Below are 26,427 nucleotides of genomic sequence, written 5' to 3'. Positions count from 1 at the left end.
CTACACAGTGCTAAACTGGCATTGCTAATAGACTCCTCTCAGTTTCTCACTGCTACAATAACTTCAGACTGGAAGGAAGTAGGGCTATTCAAACTGCTAGTTATTTAATGGAAGACAGAGCTTTAATACATATTAAAATAAAGAAGAAAAAGCAAATGTGGGGCCCAAAAGAAGATGGGAATGAGCTAAAGAGAATGGTCAAAGAAGGAAGAACAAAACAAGTATTGAAAGAATAAAGGATGGGAAAAAATGATATCATGAAAGATAAAAAGAAGCCAAAAGAAATTGTTTGTGAAGATAAAAAGAAGATGCAAATGGAAAGCAATACATGTCACATGGAGGTGTGGAACCTGTGTTCGTATCACACAGCATTGAATCCTATTTGTTTTTTAGCTGTTAAGAGGCTGCTGCTGGTGTGCAGATGGATAGATTGGTAATCACATTCAACTACAGTACAGTAATTTATGGACAAAAGCAGATTGTCTTCAGTTCAATCCCATTTTGTGTTTTATAAGTATAACAGTGAAAAAGAATCAAATTTCTAGTAAGTAGGCGAACAAAAACTTTAATAAAATAGAATATTCACATATCTTGAGAATTATGTATATGTATTGCAGCTAATCTCTGTATCTATCTGCATTGAATGGTAATACCAGTACCAGAGGAATAGCTTGATAGTCAGCAATTAGGTACGGAGAATGAGAGGTTGTACAGTTTACAGCTGCTAACACAATGAATTGAAAAAACTGAACAGGAGCTGAGCAGCTAGATCTATGACCACATGAGTTCTAGGTCTTATCTCAGAAAATGTAAAAGTTGTGTTTTGTTGCAGGTTTGTGACTTTCACCAGTTAGTTTTACAATGCACACTACAGTAGAAACCATTAAAAGGTCTACTTTTGTCAACTATTGCCACATACAGTTTCTATTCTAATAATGGGGGAAAGTGGTAATCACAGATTACTGCTTGATAGCAGTTGGCAAATGCCAACAGGAAGGATGTCTTTTTAATTATGGCACTGGAATAAGACTCAGGAGATGAGAATTCACTTCACACCTCTGTCAGAGATTTCCTTTGGGACCTTAGCCAAAGTTGCTTTTGTCATCCTGTGCCTCAGTACCCCCTAAGTAAAATGGAAATATTGCTTTTCACTCACTATTTATCTATTTAGATCAAGGAGTTTCATGTACTAATGTAGCACAATAACCCCTTAAACTTGTGGTTAGTAGGTACTACTGTCCAACAAACAATCAGCAATAATAATGTTGAGTTTTTAAAGTCAACCATGCTATGTCCACAGAATTGAGTTCAAACTCAGGCTGAGATTGACTAAAAATATGTTATTTACAGTTTTATGTAAAAATGTAGGCAAAATGTTAGTGTTTTTTCTTAAGCCCTGGAAATGGAGTATTTTTTCAGACCTGAAGTATTGAGGATCAGTCCATTTATGAATTGCTTATTTGCTTATATTTAATACCACTTAGAGGTTTTACAAGCAATGACCACCTCCAAAAAGGCCTCAGAAGTGGGGGGAACTTTACGCTAGTGTGGAAAGAAATTCTTTGGCCTCTTTTAAGGGATACAAGCCTCCTTTCCTTGGGGACATTCAGCCTCATTGTCATCTGGAGGAGGAGGGTGGTTAGGCTGATTGGTGGATCACAAAGCTATAGCAAAACCCATGGGCTCCCACACACTTAATGGGAGAGTTATAAGCCCTTCCCCCAGCTCTAGGAGCCATTCTGCACAAGAAGAAAAACTCCCACTCCACTCCCCCCTTGGGATTATAATAGGACTAGGTCTTCTGGGTCTTTCTGTAGGCATCATACTAATTATCTGTTGGGACTTGGAAGGAATTTTCCCTCTCTGCCAAATTGGCCTGGGTAGTGTGGATTTTTTCACCTTCTTTGCAGCAGCCTAAGGACCCAGTGGGTAGATTAGGCTGTACAATTCATTTTTATCACAACTTGGCACGTGCCCAGTGCAGGTAGTCATTCAGTAGCGTAGGTCTGGTACGCTGATAAACCAGAATCAGAAGTGGATTGGAAGACGTACAACATTCCTCTCCTTGGGAACATTCAGTCTCTTTGTTGTCTGGAGGAGGGAGGGTTAGGCTGACTGGTGGAACACAACGCTGTAGCAAAGCCTGTTGGCTCCTGCACACTTAATGGGAGAGTTTTATAAGCCCTTCCACCAGCTCTAGGAATCATTCTGCACAAGAAGAAAAACTCCCACTCCATGTCCCCCTTGGACATGTCCCCTCTAAAAAAGGTGGGGAATGGGGTGGGGCTCCTTATGTCTGCTACAGGAGACAACCCCATATTTCCGTCCCCATTAATCTGGTATGTCGGAAGGATGATGGTGTCCCAGCAAGAGTGCTGGGGCCAGATTAAAAGAATGGGGGGCTGATGGCAGCCCTCCACTAGCTGGAGTGGATCATAGTAGGAAGAATGACCTGCATGGGAGGAGTTATTGTTGGATAGCTCCCAAATGTATTAGTTAAGCAAGTTCCACCTTAGTTAAGCCACATTCCTGGTGTCTTGTTTTGTCTTCATATGATGTCCAGGACAATGGCTTTGGACACAGGTTTACAGCAATGCAAAGATACCCCATTAAGATCTGCAGTGATATTGATGGGAGATTACATAAATTATAGTAATGATTTATTCTGATGAACTAAATAGGCTGAAAATATTAGAATTTGAATAGAATAAAGGTGACCTGTTCTACAAAAATCTGTTTAAAAAAGTTACTGCCTCAAGCTAGACAGTCTTAGTGAAATCTAATCAATCAGCAATTTTGTTACTTCTCATAAAATGAATGTTTTCATCTGTAGATAGTTCACATCTGCTTTCAATAATAATGATGTGGATAACAATTTTTTTCATTACAGCTGCACTAATGGAAAGATTGCTTCTAGCTGTCAGTTATGTGATGGCTACTGTTATAATGGTGGTGCATGTCAGCTGGACCCAGAGACAAATATACCTGTCTGTCTGTAAGTACTTTTGTGTGTATCATTAAAACATCTGTGTGGCAGTAAATAATAAAGTTTCTGCTCATCTGCATTTCTTATCTGTTCAGGTATTTATGATGTACCACTCACAATGGTATTTTACTTTTCTAGGTGTTATTTTTGTCTCTCACTCTGTTCTACTGCAAGTTGTAGAATATTCTTTTTGTTCATCATTTGACATTGTTGATGATTTAGTGACTATTGTTTACTGCTCTTCAACAAGAAGATTTTATAATAGAATACTTAGAATACTTAAGGGTGAATGTGAGGACCTATATAATAGTGTGGGATTAATCATCTATGATCGATATTTTGGTGCCTAATGATTTCTATCTCTTTTTAAGTGGTGTTTTTTTTCATATTTTAACACAGTCTCCTCTTGACATAGTTTGACATGAAACCGTGAAACAACATAGATTCTCAGGGATAACCAGTTTCACACACATTAACTCGTGGTTTTGTAAAAACACATAGAAACTTCAGCATGTAACAAATGTTACTAACAATTCTTAGGAAACAATCATGGATTCTCTTTTTTTAAGCCCATCATGCTCTGGAATTGCCAATACTAACTGTTAGGACATTTGGCTTTAGTGCTTTGTGTCAAAATTCTAATTCTTGAAGCAAGGGGTTAATACAGGGTCCACTGTTACCAAAATGTTTTTGATTAGTGTTGATTACCCATACTTTTTGAGATATTATCAGATTAGACCTCCTGTGAAAAGGCTGAGCATATTTCTTGTGTGTGAGTGTGTGTGTGTGTGTGTGTGTGTGTGTGTGTCTGTGTTTTACCATCACTGTATGTAATGAGTTTAAAATTTGTTCAGCAAAAGGCAGAATATTTATTTAGCTGTATTTTACTGAAATTCTGCAGATGCTCTGTGGGGTTTAAAAGTCAGCGCTGTGACCAGAAAGTGAACCCTTGTGATTACTACTGTCAGAATGAGGGAATTTGCACTTTAACTGCGTTTAATGAACCGAGATGCAAGTAGGTTTAACCTTCCACTTAATGCTGCACATTGTGTGACATCATTTCAGGCCACAGTTCATTGATTCAAATCATGCACATTCACATACATTTCACAGCATATACTTAATCTAGGGGCTCATTTATGTAATACACACTTACCCTTTTGATAGTCGTACTGATGACTGTATTTAAACATAGACTGTTGGAGTGTCTGTTGCCATATTATTGGAAGAAGAAATAATGGTTAAAAATTATAAAAATCCTACTTCAGCTTTTTGTTCCTGGATGTGGGATCTGAGGTATTTTAATGAATAATGCATCCGCAGCATAAAGTTTTGGGGTGAAGGAAATTGTGCACATTTTGACATGATTTTGCATTTACAGAGTAATTAAACAAGAAGGCTATTTGGCTGCCATTTTAACAGTTAGACTTGTATTGGTAAACCTCTTTGTTAACTTAATCTGTAAATCAAGTTTAAAAAAGCAATTAGCACAAACTACAAAAAAATCAGAAAAGCTCTTTTCTTAACTCTTTTCATACTTTATTGATTCAATTTATAATTTACCTTCATTTTTATGTTACCTTTCTCTCAAGCAATTTCAGACATACTTCTTGAAAAGAAACTGTTAATTCTCATCAGGAAAGGAAACTTCCTCTGCCTTGTGCATATTGAAAATATATCCTGCCCGACATCCTCATTGATTCTAAATACTAGAATAAGATTCACAAAGCTTCAGATAACTGATCTGATGCAAGGGTCAGAATTAGAATGATGAGCCAATGTCATAGACTTCAATTTGATAAAATACAGAAAGTCCAACAGGTTTAATATATAGCCTCATCTAAATGCATGGTGTATAAACACATGTTTTCAGCTATTATTAAACACATAATATTGAGGTTCTGTTGGGAGGTAGTGGGGGTTTTATTTGGGGGGGCAATTAAAGTTATGAGTATGAGGAATTATTCTTTCACTTTTGTTGGAATATATGCTTACAATTCCTTTTTTTCAATACTTCAAAGCAATGAAATGCTATGTCTTGAGCTACAATAATTCTGTGGAAAAGCAGATTAGTGTTCTGATTAAGTCAACATAAAATGAAGGCAATCTTTATATGTCTCCATTAACTGTCAGTAATTGATTTAAAAAATTCAGAGAATATGGGTTTGAAGTATGTATTAATTTATGGAGGACATGGTTGTCTTAATTCTGCATTTCTTATATTTTCACATAACATTGCATATCATTTTTGATTAATCAGAAAACTGCAGTTACATACTAAAAACAACCCACTTTACTATTGTTTTTTAAAATGTGCTGTCAGTGCCTTTTCTCCATTCTGTATAATAAACTGAAGCACATCAACTGATATCTTAGAAATTGTAAACAATTTAAAATCTGTATTTTAATATATGAAATAGAAAGTTTACTAGAGAATTGACAGTCAGCCATTAATTTTATTAACTGTCTCCCAAAATTTAAAGAATGTGTTAATTATATAATTTGTAAATATGCACTTTGTCTCTAATATACTTGATTGTTGCTAGTTCTGTTTATGAAAGAATTTTTTTTAAGTGAGGGGTTTTTTAAGATTTTTTTTTCTGAAGCTTTACCTTAATTTACCCAAATCAAAGGTGACATTCTGGCTTCATTGAAGTCAATGGCAAAACTCCCAGTGTCCTCAGTGAGATCAGGATTTCAGCCAAGGAGAAGTGAATTACTTAGAAACTTGTGGAGTAGCATAAATTGGGGTTTAATATGATATGTATTTCATGACATCTCACTCCCCACTTGGGGAAGATCCTTAGATGAGGTCCACCAATACTCGCTGTTAAAATGGGAAGAAGAAACTAGAATGCCATTAAACCACCTTTGAACTCATCCAATCTTGGAGCCACTAGCGTAAGTTATAATAGATGCAAAGCTGCTATAAAACCCAGCTGTCTACAATTCCAAGGAGCCATTCCAGCAGCAGGGCATGAGTGGACCACAGGGGCATAGAGACCTTCTTCCCATTTTCCAGCAATTCAGTACATTGATTGTCAGCTGGTAGTTGGTATAGCAGTAGCTAAGAGTTAAAGCCCTGCACCACCAGGGGGTCCCCTTAAGCAGGAAGAATGCTTCACAGCCCAGTTACACTGGGTTTTACATCCTCTTTGTATTGGTGGCCTGATGCAAATCAGTCACAGCAGGGTTCCAAATCTAGTGTCTTGTGTATCTTTTTAGTTTTCTTTACTTTTGGGCTTTGCTGGGTCCGGAAATAAAAATACCATAATTCTATAAATAAGATGGTTTCTACAATATTTTTTACTAACCATGAACCAAGAGAGCCTGATCTCTCAAGATTTTGAGGCCAATTAAGATTGAGAGACCAAACTAAACATCTAAAGTGTGAATGTCCATCTGTCACTACCACATATATAGTTACAAAAAATAATGTTTTACTAACATATAAGATGATTAAGTATCTACAGTTCTTCAGCAATCTTATACATTACTTATAGCATAAGATAATTCATAACAGAATACAAACATATTTTTGCATCATGGAAAGAGGTTTTTTCCCTTATTATTATAGGGTGGTCTAGTGACATCCTATCACTAACCTTTATGAAAAGCTGTCAGCGTGCAGTTCACTATAGCTACTCACGGCAGGAATTCAGCTTGAACATCAAGAAAAATTCATACTACAGGTATTAAAAATATATTTGAAAAGGCTGTCTCCTCATCTCCACCCTAATCTACTATGTGCTTGCTACAGTTACCAGGGACAAGCCAGACTTGTCATGCAGACTCTGTGATTACATTTCTTTCACCATGCACCAGATCTCTGTGGTTCACCTTTTATCTATATAACCCAACTCTAAAGCTATATTTGGGGCACTAGCAGCTCCATCCCACCACAAACCATTTTGCAGTCTTATGCTTCTTGCTACTATGGAGTGTTAGTGGGGTATCCCTACCCCATGCCTCCCAACATTTCCAGGGGCTAAATTGGGACACAGCACCACTCAGATTATGCCTGTCTGCCACTCCATAAATGGAGATGAAGGGCAGATAGACTAAATTTGATTGGCATTGCAACATAGCACACAGGGTCACAACACCAATCAAATTTGGTCCGTCTGCCCTCCATCTCCATTTATGGAGAGGCAGACAGGCCAAATCTGAGTGGTGCTGCAACACTGTGTACCAGCTTCTTCACGGTTTGGGAGCCGTTACAACTGGGGAGCCCAGGGCAATTGGGAAGTCTTTGCTATCCCCTTTAGAAGGGTACTCTTTGCTATTCTATATATGGCAAAGCAAGTGAAGAACCTAGAGCTTAAATCTAAAAAATCCATTTGTGGGGACACCCAATTGGTGTCTAGAGGTTTTCCACAGCTGTTCCCAACCTATGAGCACTCATTCGTTCAGAAATAGCAAAGAGCTCACTGGAACATTAGGATCTGCTCCCCAAACCTGATCTGGAGAGGCTGCATAAAACTGGCTGGCAGGACACCAAACTACACCAACAGGAAATGGCCCTCTCTGGAAAATTCCCTGAAAGGTAAAGCCTTATTGCTATCTCAAGGGAAAATTAGCAGGTGCCTCTCCAGATCTACTTGTCCCTAGGCAGAGCTGCCACTATCTTATCCAGTTACTCTTTCCTCAGAGACTAAAGATTTCTCTCCTATACCAACCTTCTCTTTTGCTCCCTTCTCAGCTATGTCTATGAAAAGGCCTTATTCCTTACCAGAGGTAGGGAACCCCCCAATACCACCCAATAAATAAAAAAAATCCCAAAGGGGGGGGGAATCAATAAAGATACTGAAACATAAGAAAATGTTCTAAGAGACACCAGAGATATTTTCCTTCTCTCCCTAGCTCTGACTACACCCCACACAAACAGGGAACTTTCTGAATCTGACTATGAAGAGGAAAAACTGAAGAATATGGATATATTTTTTCAACCAGAGAAAGAGAAGGAACAATCTCAACCCAAAGGAAACTGCTTGTCTCAGACAAAATCAAACTTCATCATACTTCCTCCATTCAGTCTCTGAAGATGTCTGTCATTAGGGAAGAGGGAAAACTAACGGCAGAAAGCAATAAAGCTAAAAGGACATGAAGAAATCATATAAAATCCAGGAATCAGATATTCCATATTATCCCTTCCAAAATTTGTCACAACAGGATGAAAGATATGGCAATCCTCTAAGAGGACTTCTTCCAGAAGGACCCCACCAAGAGTAATTAAAAAGCAAAAGCACAATTTGGAAGAGTCGAGCATTCTGAGCCTCCTTGGTCACTGCATCATTTTTATTATTGTTAATTATTAATAGTTTATTTACTTATATTATGGCATCAGTTAGAGGCCTCAAGGTACATTTTCCCAGTTACTTGTACAAATTTACGGTAAAGACTATCCCTACCCCCAAAGAGATAACAATGTAAATAAGTAAGATGGTAAAAATGATGAATGATTCCAATACAGAAATAATTACTTGCCAGCAACATGTTAGGCCTACTTTTTTCTTTCTTTTGTTTAGTTGACATTTTATTTATTTTTTAAATATATTATTGGGGTTCTATTTTTTTAAAATTGTATTTACACTAAATGTCTTATCAGGAAGAGATGGCAGTATTACAGGGCAGGGAAAGGGAAATATGTGGGATGGAAGGTCAGACTGGAGAGAGGAAAGGAGAAGAGTAGCATGGAGGGCAGTTGGAATGACACTGGAATGAGGAGACTGTAAGGGAATGGTTGGAAGCAGCTAGAGCTAATCAGTAGAAGAGAAAGTAGAAACTGTAGAAAGCAGTCTGAGATTACAATGGACATAGACATTATCAGTGTTCTGTGGTGTCTGCTGGGGTTGCTTCTTGATTTTCTCTGGACCCAGAGCTGACAGTCCTGGGGTTGTCATGAGTGTGCTCTTAACAGAGATTCTTTCTTCACGAAGACAACATGTCTAGAGAGAGAAGGAAGTTGTGTTTGTGGGTTCCTTCACGGTTCAGGGTCTGGACCAAAGAGGGGGGCTTAGTCCTAGCTATTTCTCATCTCTTCCACTCCAGTGCTGCTGTACCTGCTTAGTCTGTTTTTTTGTCTTTGTCTCTAGTGGATTGAGTTTCTCTCATGCCCACGCTGGCTCTGCCCTAGAGTTTCTTTCTTTCCAAAGCCCACATAGCAAGGGTGAGAGACTGGGTATGAATCCCAGTGCCCTGGACACCAAGGTCACGTAAAGTCAGATTTTAAAGCCAGAAGAGACCATTGAGATCATCTACTGGCCTCCTCTATAACACAAGTCATCTGACCTCCCTGAATTAATTACTCACAAGTGCACCAATCTGAGAGTTTGGGGAACAGAAAACTTGGCCCATCACTGGGAAAATGTTCTTTCTATCTCTACCCCACTCTACCACTTACTTGTGCTAGGTTTTTACATAGGAAGGGATAAGGACAATGAGATTCCATAAAGAGTAACCAAGATGCTTATTTTGCCCCACACAAGCCATCCATTATTTCAGTATAGGTTAAAAAATTAACAGAATTATATTACCAGTTTAAAGATAGTTATCAGCCACAAAAAAATCCACCATCCCAATGCTTTTGTATTTCTTGAAAAAATGGCCCTGAACAACATTATCTCAGCCTTGAATAGTGCTATCAAAGTGGAATTCTCCAGGTATCCAGATTCCTAAGAGCAGCCACTTCTCTAAGCTCGCAGTCAGATCCATTTTCCTGTCACAGGATCGATTCCATCATGCAATAAAGTCTCACAATTTCATCCCTTTTAACCAATCGAAACACTTTTCTTAATAGCCCACACATCACCCACAACAGTCTCTGAGATGACTCCTCTAAGGATACAGAAACCTTACTGTAACTTCCATGATGACAAGGTCATACATACTCCAGAATCCTTTCTAAGAAATGTAAACACACAAGTATACATTTCTTAGGCAAGAATTCTACATTCCCTTTGGTTCAGAAGTACACCATAAGATGGAAAGGCTATGACTCAAACCTGGGTGAGTAATAAAAATATATCTCAAATGCACTGACTCCTTTAGAAAACAGCACTTTTTTCTCTTTTTAGCCTAAATATTGTGGGAAAATAATATCCAAATTGTTCCATTTAATATTGAAGTGCTGAATAAGAAAGCTTATTTAGCATCAAGTAGACCAGTTCATGAAGGGATCAAGGGCTATTATACAAAGTCAATGGTGTCACCATGAGACAAATGGACATAAGCAACCACAGAAGAAGGAATCTGCAAGGCTGTTACCTGATCCTCCATCAACACAACAAGCTAGTCGTGTACTTTTCTGAAGATGCATATTTTGGCACAAGGTGGAACCTGAATTCCTAACAATTAGTTTTAGGAATAAAGGGAACACTCTTGTTTTATTTTCTCCCTTCCTCTTATTCATCCTTATGGCTCACTATGTCCCACCAGTAGCTGACTGGGAGAGAAGAAGTCCGGAAGCAGAATGGTAAATTTAACTAATGATGTCTAGTGTGGCAATGACCTTCTGCAATCAGACCTCTCCTGCAATCGGAGCCACTGTGGATGTATTGTTAGGAATATGGCTTGTGCAGTCTTAAGAGCATTCTATTTTTAGACAGTTATTGTCAAGTTTTTAACATTAAAATGTATGAATCAAGTTGTTTCGCACAATTAAGTGTATCTAAAGCTTTGGTAGCACTCATTTGGTGGGTGATGCAAGCAGCACAGATAAAGCCTGGAACCTGAAAGATATGTCTGGACTGCTTCCAGGAACTGTAGCAAGAGTCATAATTTTCTCATAGCAGACTGAAGGGGAGGTCAGTTTCAGAAAGAAAATAATCAAGTAACAAATTTTCCATTTATCTTGATCGCATGCCCACCCATCATTTTCTCTCTTATTTTATGTTTGACTTACTTACTTTACTTGATTTTGATCTCTTCCCTCATTATTAATGCATTATATGTATACTCCTTCCCAAATACATGCTTATTATTATAATTCTCAATTAGTATTATTTATTATTTGAATTGATGTACCACATGGGGACACCAGATGAGATTGGTACCTCACTGTAATAACAATTATAGAAACACATAATAAAGGATAGACCCTGCTCTAAAGAACTTACAATCTAAACTGAGGCAAGAAGTAATAATAGGCTGATCCAAATCCTGTTGAAGTCAATGGGGGTTTTTCCACTTACTACAGTGGGCTCCTGAACCAACCCCCAGGTGAGTGTGACACACAAGTATAAGGATAACAAAAATCAGATCATATGGTTACATTGGTTAGTTATTGCAGAACTTTAAGGTTCTTGACTGTTACAAGTGATGATTTTTGCATATTTAATTTTAAATAATAAAATCATCCTTACACTAATGATGTATAACCAAGCCATCATTTGTGGATTGATTTCTGGTAGGGGGTCACAGCAGAGGTGAGGTCTTGAGAGCAGATTTGAAGGAGAGAGTATTGGCCTTGATTAATTAAAGGGGCATTCCATGCACAAAGACAGCTTAAGATGAGTGTGGGAGAAGCTGACAGGTGTGGGAAATGGTGTTTGTGCTATTGCTGAAGCAGAGAAAGGGGGAGGGAGAGACAAAATAAGAGATAATAGTGGACAAGTAGGGACAGGCAAAGTTGTGAAATGCCTTAAAAGTGAGGACAAGAAGCTTTAACTTTGATTGACTGAAACAAGGGAAATGAATGGAGTGCTTCAAAGAGGAAACTGATGCAGTCAGAGCAATGAAGAAAGATGACCTTCAGAGCTGCATTTTCATTTGATTAGAAGTGGACAATTTGTCTTTTAGGGATACCAAAAAGGAAGAAATTGCAATAATCAAGCTTATATTCCTTACAATACTATACCTCTCTTGTTATCTCTGTTCTATTATACAGCTTTTTAAGTGTGAACACTCAATCACAATACATCTCTCTATGTAAACACACTGTATGTGCAGAAGAGGGTTTCATAACTATGGCAGAAATCCTGTCAGAGGGCATTTTTAAAAATCATGGGCCTGTTTTACAACTAGCAATAGTATGCACTAAAGGCACTTGGCCTGGCACACTGATTGCATTTTCTGAAATCTATGTTGGATCGAGTGAGAGCTACCAATATAGCATAGAGAGGACTGAATGAAACTAAAAGGCAATTCTAAACTATAGTAGGCCAATAATGTGACAGAGAAGAACAGATTTGTTAAATATTTTATGGTAAATGTAACTCCATAACGAGTCAACTTCAACAGTTAATGGGCTACCTAATTATAATTACCTGGAGACTTTCACATGTAGCATTCTAGTTCACCAAGATCTTTCCTGTTCAATTGAAACTAAACTAATTTAGTATGAACACTTTTAATTTGGAAGAGATCAATAAAATTTAATTGTATATTCTATGAAATCCTTTGTTCAAACTGTATCCCAACCCAAAATGCCTTAGAGACTTAAATAATTCAGTTGATGATATAAAAAGTAATAGTGCAAAGGAGAGATGAAAAGATATTGGCAAAGGAGAAAAGATATTTTCTTTGAAAATTTTCTGCTTGGCTTCTGGGCTTGGTGATGCATGCACCCTCAGCACATGAGCTTGAAACTTTCTGGATTGCAGGATACATTGGGGTGCTTCCATGCCCTGCCATTTATTTCTTTTACCACAGAAAGCAGCAGACAGGCACTCACCAATGTCCCTGCATGCCCTGTCCCAGTGTAGGGAGTTCTAATTCTTTTGTTGTATTAACTAATTAGGGTAGATTCAGCAATGTTGTTAGGTATCGATGCACATTTTGCCAATTTTTGATACCATTGAACAGCTTCTTACCTGAAGGTTTCTTGACCCTCACCAGTATTGGTGTGTTTTTCCATTGTTTTCTTGCTTCAGATGAAAGAGATCAAGTCCTGCCTCAAGCTTTATCTATCCTGCAATGAACACTGTGCAATAACCATATAATTATGATTCATGCATAATGGTGTTCAAAGTCAGAGATTAGCATAAAGGTTTTTAAAGACATAGTAGATTTAATTTTTCCCCAAGGTGTCACTACAGGGTAGAGTTAAATGTGTTTGGCTGCCTCAAATATGCATTTCCATCATTTAACATGTTTGGATTTCTTCTATCTTTAAGTCAGTTGTTCTTAATTTGTAATTCTTTTTTTTGTTTGTAAAAACAAACAAACGTTTGTTTGTTTGTTTGTTTGTAATTCTTGTTTTTTGGGTTGGTTTTTTAATCATTACAACATTCATGTGATTTTTTACCCTTAAATTATGGATATATACTAAACATTTACTTCATTTTAAAGTAGATTTTATCTGGAAATTCCCTCTGTTTTTTAATTATTAAAAAGTCACACTCAAAAACCCCATGAAGGTAATAGTACAATATTATATTTCTAATAGTTTGAAAACATAGAGTATCTACCTTAAATCTAAGGGCCAGACTCACCAATACACTCTGACTACTCAAAGTAGCCAGATTGTACTTGCCAGGTACTTTCAGCTCCTGCAATCCACATTCCCCTGCACAAAAACATTCCAGTTTTCCCCTCTCTCTGTCCAGCATAGGTACCCACCATCTTCCTAAAAGGCTTGATTCCCATTGGTCCCAATAATGAGAAGCAGTAACATTCTTAAATGTAGTAAATGCACCAGATTTCAAAGAGTTGTAGCTAAATGAGAAGTTTTCAGAGTCTGTGTTATTCATTATAAAGATCATTCAGGACCAAAAATTGGTCTGACACAGGGTGTGAAACTTCTTAAAAGGAACATTTTTTTTTACTTTTACATTTTGAGAAAATTCTATCTGTGCCTAGAGTAAGAGCTTTCATTTTGTGGTGGATACACTCTATTCCTTATGTGAAACTAAGAGGGTGAATCCCTGGTTTAAGTACAAAACTCAACTTAAACTTAACTATGGATCCATGAAGAGAGCTTCCATAATTTCTTTATCTCTGAAGTTGCCATTTTTATCTCTGAAGGTGCTGTTTTTGGTTGTCTGCAAACTGCAGGCACAATCCATTTAAAGAACCCTATACTTAGTTTTTTCTCAGATAATGTGGTCCTTCCTAAAGTAGCTTCAGCGTGTCATGTTAACTAGCACATCTCACTTCCATCATTTAGTCCTATATCCTCACATTCTAAAGATGTCAAACTATCCTCATTAGATATTAGAGCAATGAAATATTACCGAACCTGGACTGGAATAATTAGAATATTAAATGCATTACTTATCCTATCCAATGTAAAAAAAAAAAAAGCAAAAATATCCAAAGTTAAAATATCCTAGTAGGTGAGAGCAGCTATCACTCAAACATATACCAGAGCAGATAAAACACCTCCAAGCCACCCTTCAATCCACTCTTTCACTAAATGCTACAAGGTGGATATAGAATGTGGCCTTTAAATGTATAGTCCTGCAGTCAGCTATGATCCCTTAATATCTACCCATGATATGTTTATATATTTAGTTCCTTTCTAATTTTCTGCTTGCTACTCACCAGCATTTTCAAGTGTTTTCCAGACAGATTCCCTTCCTTCATATAAAAGTTTTGCCAGTCGGCATACATAGTGTTTGTTATCTAATACTTCTAATTGTTATGAAAGTTGTGTTGCATCTTTGAAAGCTTATCTGTGAGTAAATATAGCTGCCTCAATCTATATAAGGAGAGCCTTGTTCCAGGAGTTTCTATCAGAGCTTCCTCTGTGACCATCATCAAACACGCAGACTGACTAAGGTTGATGGTGTTCCACCAGACATTGTGTAGTGAAGTTCCCAGATCTGGCTCAGTACTGAAAATCCATGAGTTTCAGGTGGTCCACAAGCAGTGTCAAGTAGGATCAAGGTATGCATGCCTTCACGGGTTGATGGAGAGTTGGAGAGCAAGGTTAGCTGGGGTGTTTTTGTCCATCCTTGTAGCCTGGCCAAAGAGCATGCAATGCCATTTTTTAATATAATGAGTGATTGAAGGAAGCCAACGTCTTTGAGAGATTGTGACATTTTTTCACAAAATCAAACCACTTTATGCTCAGAATTTGGTGCGGACCACGCATATTTTGTGCTGACACCACGCAGAACGTCCACTTTGCTGAATCCATTTGAACTCTGCTTGCCTGATGCCAATGCTTTTAAGAAAAGTTGATACATACTGATGCTCAGTGGTTCAGCATGTCCATTCCATAACTTTGGGATGGCTTTATGTACTTCCTCAGATGATGGAGGATCAGTGTTCACCCCTGGATTTGCTGCTGTGTGCTTTTCTAGGTCACAGAGCTCTAGACAGTCGTCAGAAGGTCCACAATTCAACATATTTTCATAATGTGTTTTCCATTTGTCCAGGATGTCATCCATCATTTAGCAGGGAGAGCCATCTGGTTTCATGACAAGGATCTTAGAAGGCTGTTTATGGCTACCATCCATGCTATTGATGGTTTTGTAGGCAGGATGCAGTTTGGTGTTCTTTGGGCTGTTGTCTGCTTTGTCGGCCAAGAAACTGATATGTTGGACATAAACCTCATGGTCATATTTTGCCATGGCCAGGAAAATGTCTTTTAGACCTTTACATTCTTGGATATTTTCCTGCTTGCATGCTACTGCCTTTTTCACTAATATATCAAAGGCCTTTTTGGAATGCCAAGGTTTCTTGTGCAACCACCTGATTATTCCAGCAGCAAGATGTGATATAGCATTACATTTATCACTCAGGAGATCTCCACATTGTCTGAGAGGGTACCAAGGTTAGATATGCGATTCACGAGGGACTGTCTGTATTTCATGGCTTCAACAGGATCTTCAGAAAGATGCTGGATATTGTGTGCTGTTGAGGGCTTATCTGTTATGGGGTCCTGGTTTAGGCACCTTAACAACCATCGCTGGACCTGGATTTTAAAAAGTGAATGTGCCATGAAATAAATAGACCACATTCTTGTCAGAAATTTCTCCATAGTGAAGCACCCGCAAACTCAGACCAAACATTAATTGTTGCTCAGCTCTCACTGCATCTTCCAACTCCTTGCAAGCTAGATGTTCACCAACAATGCAATATCTGTGAGCAATGGCATGGCCAATTCAAGCGTATCAAGTATGGATTCTGTATATTAGAAGACAATTTTTTTATAAAACGTTTTGGTGCAGGAACCAGGTTATCGTATGTGTTGGTACTGTATCTATCACAATGGGATCCTCAACTTGACTTGGCTTCTGGATGCTATCACACTACAAATAACAACAGTAAACCTGGGACTTCTCCCCCAGCTTCTAAGTAGTTTTAATTTTAGTGGTATGAAATTTGCAGCAGGGATGGTAACAAGAGTTTTGACGATAATTGGGCTGGGGTCCCAAAATTCAGCTTTTTCATTGTTTGATAATGCGTATCCATGTGTGACTTAAAGCAAAAAAATGCATGCATTCTCAGCACCTTGGCTGCAACCCTGCGAGAAGTAGTAGTTGTTGTGGCTGTGTGTATAATCATGGGACTGAACATTTGGACCTGAGGTTTGCAAAGAGCAGCACCCACAGTCCTAATCCCACTCTAGAGCCTTTGACTCTCAGGCTCATCATCGCTTTCAAGCTGTATTTGTTTGTTCGTGGTCTAGTTAGGTACTGTCATTATCTGTCTTGATAATTCTTGCTAATTCAAAATATTAATGTTAGGCCCTGTGGTCTGGTAGGTCCCAATTATTTTCATGCCCCCTTATTTTTCCAGTCAGAAGCTCTGGATAATTGTTCCAAATAAACCCAGTACCCATGTTAGATACCAAGCAGTCTGGGTATAAGCATTATGTCTTTTGTAGCACCAAAATGTCTGTTACTGATTAACACATTTGCTATCATCTGTACCTCAAGGAGAATTATTACTCCAATGATTATTGCTACTGTGCAGCATTTTCCTTAAGCTAGATAAAAGCTTTCTAAATCAGGAAGCTCTGTGTCTTGATAAACCAGTGCCATTTTCCTCAATATTGAAGTTGGACATGTTATAAAGTCAGCACAGATCAACAATTATCACACTGCAGTATCTGAGCTATAGCAGTACAGTATATCCCTATATTTAGTACAGACCTCAACACAATGTCTCAGTGATTAGTGACTCTTTGGGAGATTTTCTGGGGCCCATATATTCTTGCAAAATTTTCTTGTAAGATTTCACTTTCATGTCTTGATAGTGAACCTTCACTAATTTCACTTCCTTTTCCAGCTTGCCACATCTCTTAAGGCCACATCCTTAGGGTTTATTTTCAAATGGTCCCATTTCCAAAACAGAGACATTTGAGATTTTCATTCTAAGGAGCTGGGCACCAATTTGAGTCTCTGTCCAACTCTTAAAGAAATTTTTTCCCTTCAAATATTTTAGTCAGAGCCAACTGTAGTTTTTCAAAGATTGCATCTCAGTAAATTTAATCCACATGCTGCAGTATTCCTCAACAGAACTGCAGAAATGTTGCAAAACCATTGGTAAGAAGTACAAAGACTTTCATTCTAAGATTGTCTGAAGATAACAGTTCTGATTGTTGCAGCATAAGTAAACTATGAAGATTTATGGTGTTTCTGTAAAGAGACTAGAAATACTTAATTTGTAATCATGCATTGGAAGGTGATCCTGTGAAGTGGCAAACACCTAAGCAGTAATTTTGTAAGTTAGGCTAGAATAATAATAATTTCCATTTGATATAGTGGCTCAAAAAGGGATTTATAAAGAATTACACAAATGCAAAATAAAAGGAGTGTGCATCTCTTTTATGATAGAATCATAAAGTATTGTGTGCTTCTAGAATATGCTAAGGTGATGGCAAACAATAATGAAAGTTTTATGAGTTTAATGAGTTTTAAAATTAATTGCATACATTACTGTGTGGCCTATTTTCTGATGTTAATTCAACTAACCCTTTCCCTGAAGGCAAGAACTTTAAATATGTTATTACCATTTTTAACTGTGAGGTCAAACCAGAGCCATAACTACGATCATGTTACATGTTTTCCATTGTGCGAGAGGTTTTTGAAACATTAATTAACAAATTAATGAACGTGTTAATAAATACCATCTGTGCAACCAGTCTAGAGGCTGCATCTGAAGAACATGTTGTAGTGGAGTAAAAATAATGATCAGCTTAACTTTTTATCTTAATGTGTGAAAGACTTTAAAACTATAGCCCTAAATTTTGAATTGCACTATGCAGGTGCCCTGTGTTCTGGGGTGGGGAAGAGGAATAGGGAGGATATTGCCGGTCTCCCCAGTGAATGCACAAAGACAAAAGGCTACTAATTCCCTCGGTGCTAACGAGGCAAGTTAGCACACCCAATTGTGCTCCTGGGCTTCTGCATAATTTGACCCATTGTATTCTGTATTTTTCCAAAGTATTTTAGTATTATAGGCCAATATCACTGGCCAGGCTGGTTAAATTAGTCTTTAACACGCTGGTAACTGAGAAATTTATCTTTATATTTAACACTCAGATAAGTAGCATATAGCAATGGTTGGTGAAGGCAAAACAGTTTTTAAAGTAGTACTCAAGTTAATGGTATAAGCCAAATTTCTCATTATATTTTAATGCATTTAATTCATGCTTATATTTATAAACAGTTCAAAAATATTTTAAATATTACAGTATTAATCCATAATGAATATTTTATAATATTAATGTTAAATTTATGAATGATTTTATAAGGCTATAAAAATCAATTGTTTTACTGAATCACCTTTTAAAGGATATTTGCAAGGCTGTTCACTTGAAACACAAATCTCAGAGGCAAATTGGGACACCTTTTTTGGGTTAACACCAAATATTGGTGGATTTTTATATTCCATCTATACATAGTGAGTAATTTGTATCTGCCATTATTTAGATTGCATTTAGTAATTTTGTATTAAAAATTACCATGGGTTCAGTCCCTGTGGCTACAATTTCAAGCTCAACAGAGTGAAAATCACCTCTGGTGCTTTTCTCAAATTTGGAGACTACGGGAACACACGAAGTCTAAGGATAATGACCACAGACACAATCACAAGTACAAATTCTCAATCACAAGTACAAATTCTTATCTGTACTACTAGTTTTATTAAAGCAATAAGTAAAATTACAATTATCCATGCATCTAGAAAGCCTACCAAACCCCTCCCCCCCCACAACATGCTATGACTAAGACTAGACATGCTCACATTCTCGATATTCTAGAGGGCAATGAACCTGTCAATAAACAATCACTGATAGAGGGATAGATCCTGCTGGGGTTTCTTGTGGTGCTGTCCCATGGGGTCTTCCCACTTTTTACCCAATCAAGGAACCTCTTTTATATTGTGATTCTGACCACACCTAACACCTATGCATATGCATGAGGATGTCAATCTTCTTTTCCTTATCTATAGTTCCATACCCTGTGAATTTTGGGGTGCCTAATTTTTCATAGGTTGTTTAGTTCTTCTTATTCTCATTAGCATCTATGCACAACATGTATCCTGCATGAGAACGGGACATTCCATGATATTACAACCAGGGGTCTCATGATTTTGGACAATATCTTTTTGTTTATTGCAATGTAGTTTTTCATAGCATTACCTATTGGCACATCTTTTACAGTAATCTTGTGACTTTACTGGCATAGGGTTATTTCTAGGTCACTACTCATGTCAAGCGATCTTAAGCCTATGGCCTGGTATGGCTAAGCTAAAATCTTACAGGGCTCAGCCAGTAGGTCTTACATTCCAGCATGGTTTACTTATATACCTAATATAAACTCATCACTCTTAAATACTTGTCAATCTTATACTTCTATAATCCTACAACTTAAATCTATTTAGCATACATTGATTATATCTGAAATTGCATATGAATTGACCACAACACCACATAGCACAATGATAACTGGATGATAATGAACTACATTATTTTATTTTATCAGCCTCAGAACAATTAAGTAGAAATATGTCAAAGTACTTGGCAAATATAACCAGATTTTACAATGTTAGAACACCCATGTTCCAGAAGGGTACACATATTTTCTTGTTTCCCCTACTAAATGCTTGTAAACTGGATTGCATAAAAAAGTTAATCCCTTTACATCAAAATCCCTTTAAAGATATTAGAACAATGAATTTAAAGTCATCTTTTCATTTTGCATAAACTCTGTGTTATTAATGTGTAAAATGTAGTTGCTTCTAACTTGTTATACATCCAAGCTGATGGGAGATATTTGAGAGCCCATTGCACAGCATGTACTTGAGACAGCTAAAACGTTTCTTTTTCCTGTAGTATCCAGTATGGAGAGTTTTCAGATTCTGAAGTAAACTTCATTTTAAGGAGAGCTGGGCAAATAGTGCAAACAGATTTCATGAATATATTTGTTTCAATTTTAAATGGATTTCCTGAAGCCATATTTGTGGCATTTCATCGTTGTTTCTCTGATCATTCATGGAGAGCAAATGTGAAAACTCGAACAAATATTTGAAGAAACCATATTTTATATTTGCACAAATTGCAGCAAAAGACCTACATGTGCATCCAGTCCCCTGTCCAGCAAAGTACTTAAGCACATGTTTAACTTAAAGAACATGGATAGTCCTATTGAAGTCAGTGGAACTACTCCTGTTCTTGAAGCAAAGTGAATGCTTAAGTAGTTTGCTGGATCAGGGACCCAGACAGGTAACAGACACAATACTAAGTTACTGTTCTTACCAAATGCAACTATCCAATTCAGGTTTGGATATATGGAAAAGGAAATATGGAAAACTGTCAGAGAATTGCAGTTGAGCATCGTATGAGATCAAATAATGCTCCATTTTGTAAAGCCACTTATCTCTGTCTCTTGTTGGATGTGCATGTAGAAATATTATACTCTAATAATTATTAATATTGTTATTTATATCAGTTATTTCAAAAGTTCCAGCATTTGCTGGCATGATGCTGAATAAAACCAAATTATGGAAGTCCTGCTATAACACACTAAAGATATTACTAAAAACAAAATTAAAATAGTTCCTAGTGTATGAATGCTAGTGTTAATAGTCGCTGGTATAATAGATCTTTACATACATTTGTGTTTGTCTTTTCTTATAATTGTGTAACATTTGCAATTTCACAAAATGACTGCATGTTTAAAAATTCAATAATAATAATAATAATAATAAGTGTTTGCAATTCAAACCTACAGTTTGTAAAATAGTTAAGGAAGAAAACAAGGTAAAAATGCTATGCAGAATGTTCCCAATGTCATGACAGAATATTGAGGACCTCTTTAAACAAAGCTTATTGTTCACTTTGTAAAATGGCTCATATACCTTTTTGAGAAGATGGTGGTGGTCTCTTTAATAGGTTACTGTGTTAACAGCTGTCATCCATTAATTTTACCATCTTAATTGGATCCTTTTAGATGTTCAGCCAACTGGTCAGGCACGCAGTGCGAGAGACCAGCTCCCAAGAGCAGCAAGTCTGACAATATCAGTACAAGTAAGTGCTTCAGATTAACTACTACAGCTTATAAAATATTGTTAAATTTAAAAATGATAAACTGGTGACATTTTAGTATGCGAGCGTATGAAGTGATGTGCTGCAGATTATATTTTTTTAATGGCAAGGATTTTGCTCTTATTTCTGATTTTTAATTGAAGTGCAGTTCTACATAAAACATTTTGGATTACTGTCAAACTATGGCATATTTTATATGCCCACTTCTTTAAACCCAGCATGATTTTTTCTTAAAAAAAGCAGTATCAGGTGACAAATGCTTGGTGAAATTCACTCCTGTGGAGAGACTCAGCACAAGACTTTTGACGACTGAAATCGCTCTTAAAGCCTCAAAATAGGGTTTAAGTGGTTCATAGGCTTTGCATTTGTTCATCCTGCAAGTGAGAATTGTTCCTTTAAATAAAATTAATACACACGCAGATTCAGTAGAAGAAAACAGTATTACAATAATATTGGCACCGAAGGGCTTGTCTGCATGCATACTTAGTTTGCAGCTAGTGTGTGGGGGGGTTAATTTATCCCCCACTAGCCTGCCACATGTTAACTGTCCATGTAGACCCTGTGTCCAAAAGTTTATTAGTGCCCTTTAATCTGCTCTCATTTCAAAGTGGCATACATCAAAGCACCCTAACTGCTAATGAGCATAAGCAGGGTTCACGTGGAAAGTTAACACGTGAGGAGTACTGCAAGGTAGATTCACTCCCCAGCTTCCTACAAACTAAATGTTCACATAGACAAACCCTTAAACTGAAGAAATGAGCTGCAATGTTTTCAGTATGCGGGTGACACCCAGTTTTACATCTCAGTTGCAACCAATTCAGCTGGAGCAGCAGAACAAATTGTCCACTGTTTAAATGAGCAACTAGATGAATGCAACTCAATCTAGAAGCACAAATAATGCTAATTGGCTGGCGGAAGCAGCCAGAGGGATTGGTAGAACTTATATCAGCACCTCTTACTGAGGGAGCGCATATGCCATTGTAAAACAGTTGCTCAACTCTGGTGTGGTATTAGGTCTCACATTGCTCCTGGAAGCCAAAGTAGTAGCTGCCTGGGAAGATGAGTGTGACCTTTTCTCTCCAGTGTGGACCTTGCCACAATTATCCATGCCTTTGTCTCCCCACGATTAGATTTCTGTAATGCCCTTTTCTTGGGGACCATTCAGAAGCTGAAGCTAGTGCAGAATGTGGCAGTTTGTTTATTAAGTGGAGATGCATATTGGAAATACATTGAATTAATGCTGTGCGATCTACCCTGGCTTTCGATAATCTTTCAGGTAGAATTCAAGGGCATAAGGGGAAGATCTTTGTTTATACTGTGATTATTAATGTATGAGAGAGCTACTCAGAGCACTAAATGCCTTTAGCATTTTTACAAATATAAATAAAAGATATTGCCTGTAATATTTTAATTTTTCACAAGGGATGTGTTGAAATTTTAAAGAAAATGTGTGACCTTCACAATGGGATTGCATAAAGTATAACAATAGGCTTGAACGGATACTTTCATTACAACAGTATCTGTAATCCAAAAGTGTTTATAACAAATTTTTCTTTGTTTGCCAAATAGCAAGGACAGAGTTCTGAAATGCAGGTATCGTGGATGAAAACATTCAGAATATATGTAACAACACCTACATTGCTTTTTTTCATTGTCAATATTTAACCTTCCAATCACTGTCCTCTGATTAGAAGGGTAAACTAAACTATAACTTTTAGTTTTGTTTTTAGCAACTTTACCTGGTCTGGAAACTGTTAGACTTAAACTAGTATATTCAATGTTATTTCTTTGCTGCAGGAAGCATTGCAATCATTGTTCCTCTTGTTCTCTTGGTGACTTTGATCACTACTCTGGTAATTGGTCTACTTCTTTGTAAAAGAAAACGAAGGTAAGTAATTTCATATTAGTGTGCTTAAATTATGTGTGACCTAAAAAAGAAAAATTAAAAATGGGGAGAAACACTTACAAATATTTTAATGTCTAGAAGCTGTTTCACAAACATCGGATATTTACATCATATAAAAATGTGGTAGGTGCTGTACAGAAACGTCAGAATAGACAATTCCTTCCCCAGTGGTTTTACAGTCTGTGAGCCCAATCCTGCAAGGACTCTACACAAGTGAAAAAATGTATTCACATAATTAGTCTCATTAACTCCTGTGTATTTTGGTCTCATTTCAGTTGTTGGATTTAGTGTGTGAGTGCTGGGTGGTGCTGGTGGGCCTGTGATATACAGGAGATCAGACTAGATGATCTGGTAGTCACTTCTGGCTTTAAACTCTATGAGTGAACAAGGTTACTCATGTGTGAAAATGTTTGCAGGATCAGGCCCTAAAGAACTTTCTTCTAAACATAGCTTACTCTAATTCAGAGAATATCAGGGTTGGAAGGAACCTCAGGAGATCATCTAGTCCAACCCCCTGCTCAGAGCAGGACCGATCCCCAATTTTTGCCCCAGATCCCTAAATGGCCCCCTCAAGAATTGAACTCACAACCCTGGGTTTAGCAAGCAAATGCTCAAACCACTGAGCTATCCCTTCCCCCATTCACTTACATTTGATTAATATTTGATTTTACATAATATGTTATAGTGGAAGTGTATTCAACTTAAAAATATAATAAAATATTTTAACATACTAGAAATTTAAAGATTCACAAACTCATCCTTAGCCTAGGTAATATTAATAGCTATATATTTTTTCCCAAAATCTAACATAAAATTCTTGTTGAGTATTTTCAAATGTAAATCCTAGAGACTAGACACATTCATACAACAGGGACACATATGTGAATGAAAAGTTAAGAATCAAACTTAAATAAAATTGTCCTTTCTAATAAACCATGTGTTTTTGCAAAGGTTACTTCATTTTTTACAATTGTTTATATCTGGTTTGCACCTCATTCAAAAGATTTTCAGCTTTAGATGCTTTTGTATATCTGGACAATACCAGGCTTTTTCCTTGTCAACAAAACTTACATAGCAGATAGTCCTGACAGAAAGCTGTAAAGAGATAAGTATTTACATATAATATCTTCTAAGTTCAATAACATAAATCTCTGTGTGTGAAACTGTCAGAATTATCTGCCAGAAACCAATCTACTTCATGTAAAAATCCATATTTTCTTTTTATATTACCTACTTGTTTCGCTCATATTTTTCTTAACACTTAAAATGTTAATGTTATATGAAAGATAAATATGAAAGTATTATACACATTAATCAGTGGAAAACAGTAAGCCAGTATATATTTGTTTACGTAATGCATATAAAGATGTACCTGTTGACCAACTTACAACTTTCTCTTAATGAACGGATTTGAATGCTTTTTCTTTCAATTTTCAGTCTGTGAGTTTAAAATTTTATGAGCACTCACAGGAAAATTATTAAACTCTAAAACAAATTCTTCTTTCTATCATCATATATTATATGTTTTAAAGGATCAAGTATTTAGTAAGATGGTGCAAATATAGACAGTTAAACTGATAGGACCATTCTTAAGCCCACATTTTCAAAAGTGACCATTGATTTTAATTTCTCAGACTGAGACACCTTGGGCCTATTTTTCAGAAGTGTTGAGCTACCATAACTCCATCTGAAAACAGTAAGTGGTTCAAGCGCTCAGCATCTTTCAAAATCAGACCCTACATGTCTCAAACTGGGCATCCCAAAATTGAAAGGCCCAAAATCAGTGACTACTTTTGAAAATTTGGGCCTCTGCCTATAACTTCTGTGATTTATCTTATGATGAGCTGAGATACGATGAGAAGCAACAATTCTCAATATAGGATAGAAATTAATTGAAATGCATAGCTATCTAATGATTTGTATGGCATCAGTCATTGTAAGTGTTTAGGCAAGAACCCAGAGTTTAAATAGTGATAAAGAATCTGGTTTGGCTGAAATTAATACCTAAAAGCCTCTTCTTAATTTATTTATTTTTTATTCAAAAATGTTTGATTAACATTTTTCCCTGTTGAAAGGAGACCTAAAAGTCTCAAGAGACGTTATTGTTTAACAGCTAAACAGTACAATAAGATACATGTTTTAAAAAATTTCCTGGAAGTGGATTTTTCTGTTCTACTGTTTTGGTGAAATAGAAAGACACTCTCACATGTTGGCTTGGATTTAAGATAATGAAGTGTTTTCTTAACTTAGAAAAGATAACTCAACCATTACCAGCACCTAAGTCCCATCCCCATTGTTCTGTCACAATTCAGTAGTGTCTCCTGTCTAAAAATGACATCCCTAAACCAGGGCTTTCAACCCCTGCAGCTAAAAAAATCACTCACTTATTTCCTTACCAATACAAATAATTGGATTCACCCATGGGAGAACCTCAGATCTCAATTTTAAAGATGTTCCCCCAATTTGAAAGTTAAGCCTGCCGTTTCTGACTTTGCACCTGTGTTTTGGGATACTCAAGCTAAACTTTTCAATAACTACCAATAGGGACTCCAGCCAGTTATGTTTTGACAGACACATAACTTCCATAATGAAGCCATAGCTCAGCTATTCCCAAGTTAAGAGTACATGGAGCTGCCCCCAAATAAGCAAGGAGATGACCTCGCTAATTGTACCAAGAAAGATAGAAATGTTATCACTCATGTTGTGTTCCTCAGAATCAAAAGCCGAGGAAACTCTGCACTAATGGACTCTGCCTTCTTTTGACTGCTGAAAAAATCTTTAATGAATTTATGAAGCTTTCCCTGGGAACTAGGGTGAATTTGACCATAATGAGGGGGTACACGGGGGCCATAACCAATGGGCCAGCACATTGCATGAATCCACACTATTACAAATCCACTTAAAAGGGTAGTAACGGGCCACGTCCCCAACGTGCCCGAGCTGCACAGGTGCTCAAAGTGTTACTTTGTTTGGAGCAAAAATTTCACCATCACCTTGATTTCCTGATAGACCCTCAGGGCAAGGCTCCTTTATTTGGATTTTCTGAGGTACTCAGGATTAGTCCATAAAGCTGTTAAATAATATTTGTGGTAT

The 26,427-nt window shown here is 37.0% G+C and overlaps 1 protein-coding gene across 1 annotated transcript in view; it reads left to right on the top strand.

Annotated features, from left to right (window-relative positions):
• Nucleotides 1–26,427, top strand: part of LRP1B (LDL receptor related protein 1B) — a 1,336,604-nt gene that overhangs the window by 1,298,938 nt on the left and 11,239 nt on the right. Inside the window, exons 86-89 of the mRNA XM_043505072.1 lie at nt 2,891–2,995; nt 3,888–4,001; nt 21,334–21,410; nt 23,226–23,316. Coding sequence (XP_043361007.1) covers nt 2,891–2,995; nt 3,888–4,001; nt 21,334–21,410; nt 23,226–23,316 — 387 coding nt within the window. The remainder of the gene's footprint in view (nt 1–2,890; nt 2,996–3,887; nt 4,002–21,333; nt 21,411–23,225; nt 23,317–26,427) is intronic.

This window comes from Dermochelys coriacea, chromosome 11 (genome assembly GCF_009764565.3).
Source record: "Dermochelys coriacea isolate rDerCor1 chromosome 11, rDerCor1.pri.v4, whole genome shotgun sequence".
Classification (NCBI taxonomy): Eukaryota; Metazoa; Chordata; order Testudines; family Dermochelyidae; genus Dermochelys; species Dermochelys coriacea.
Note: the sequence above shows the minus strand (reverse complement) of the source record. Positions and strands in the feature narration are given on the sequence as shown.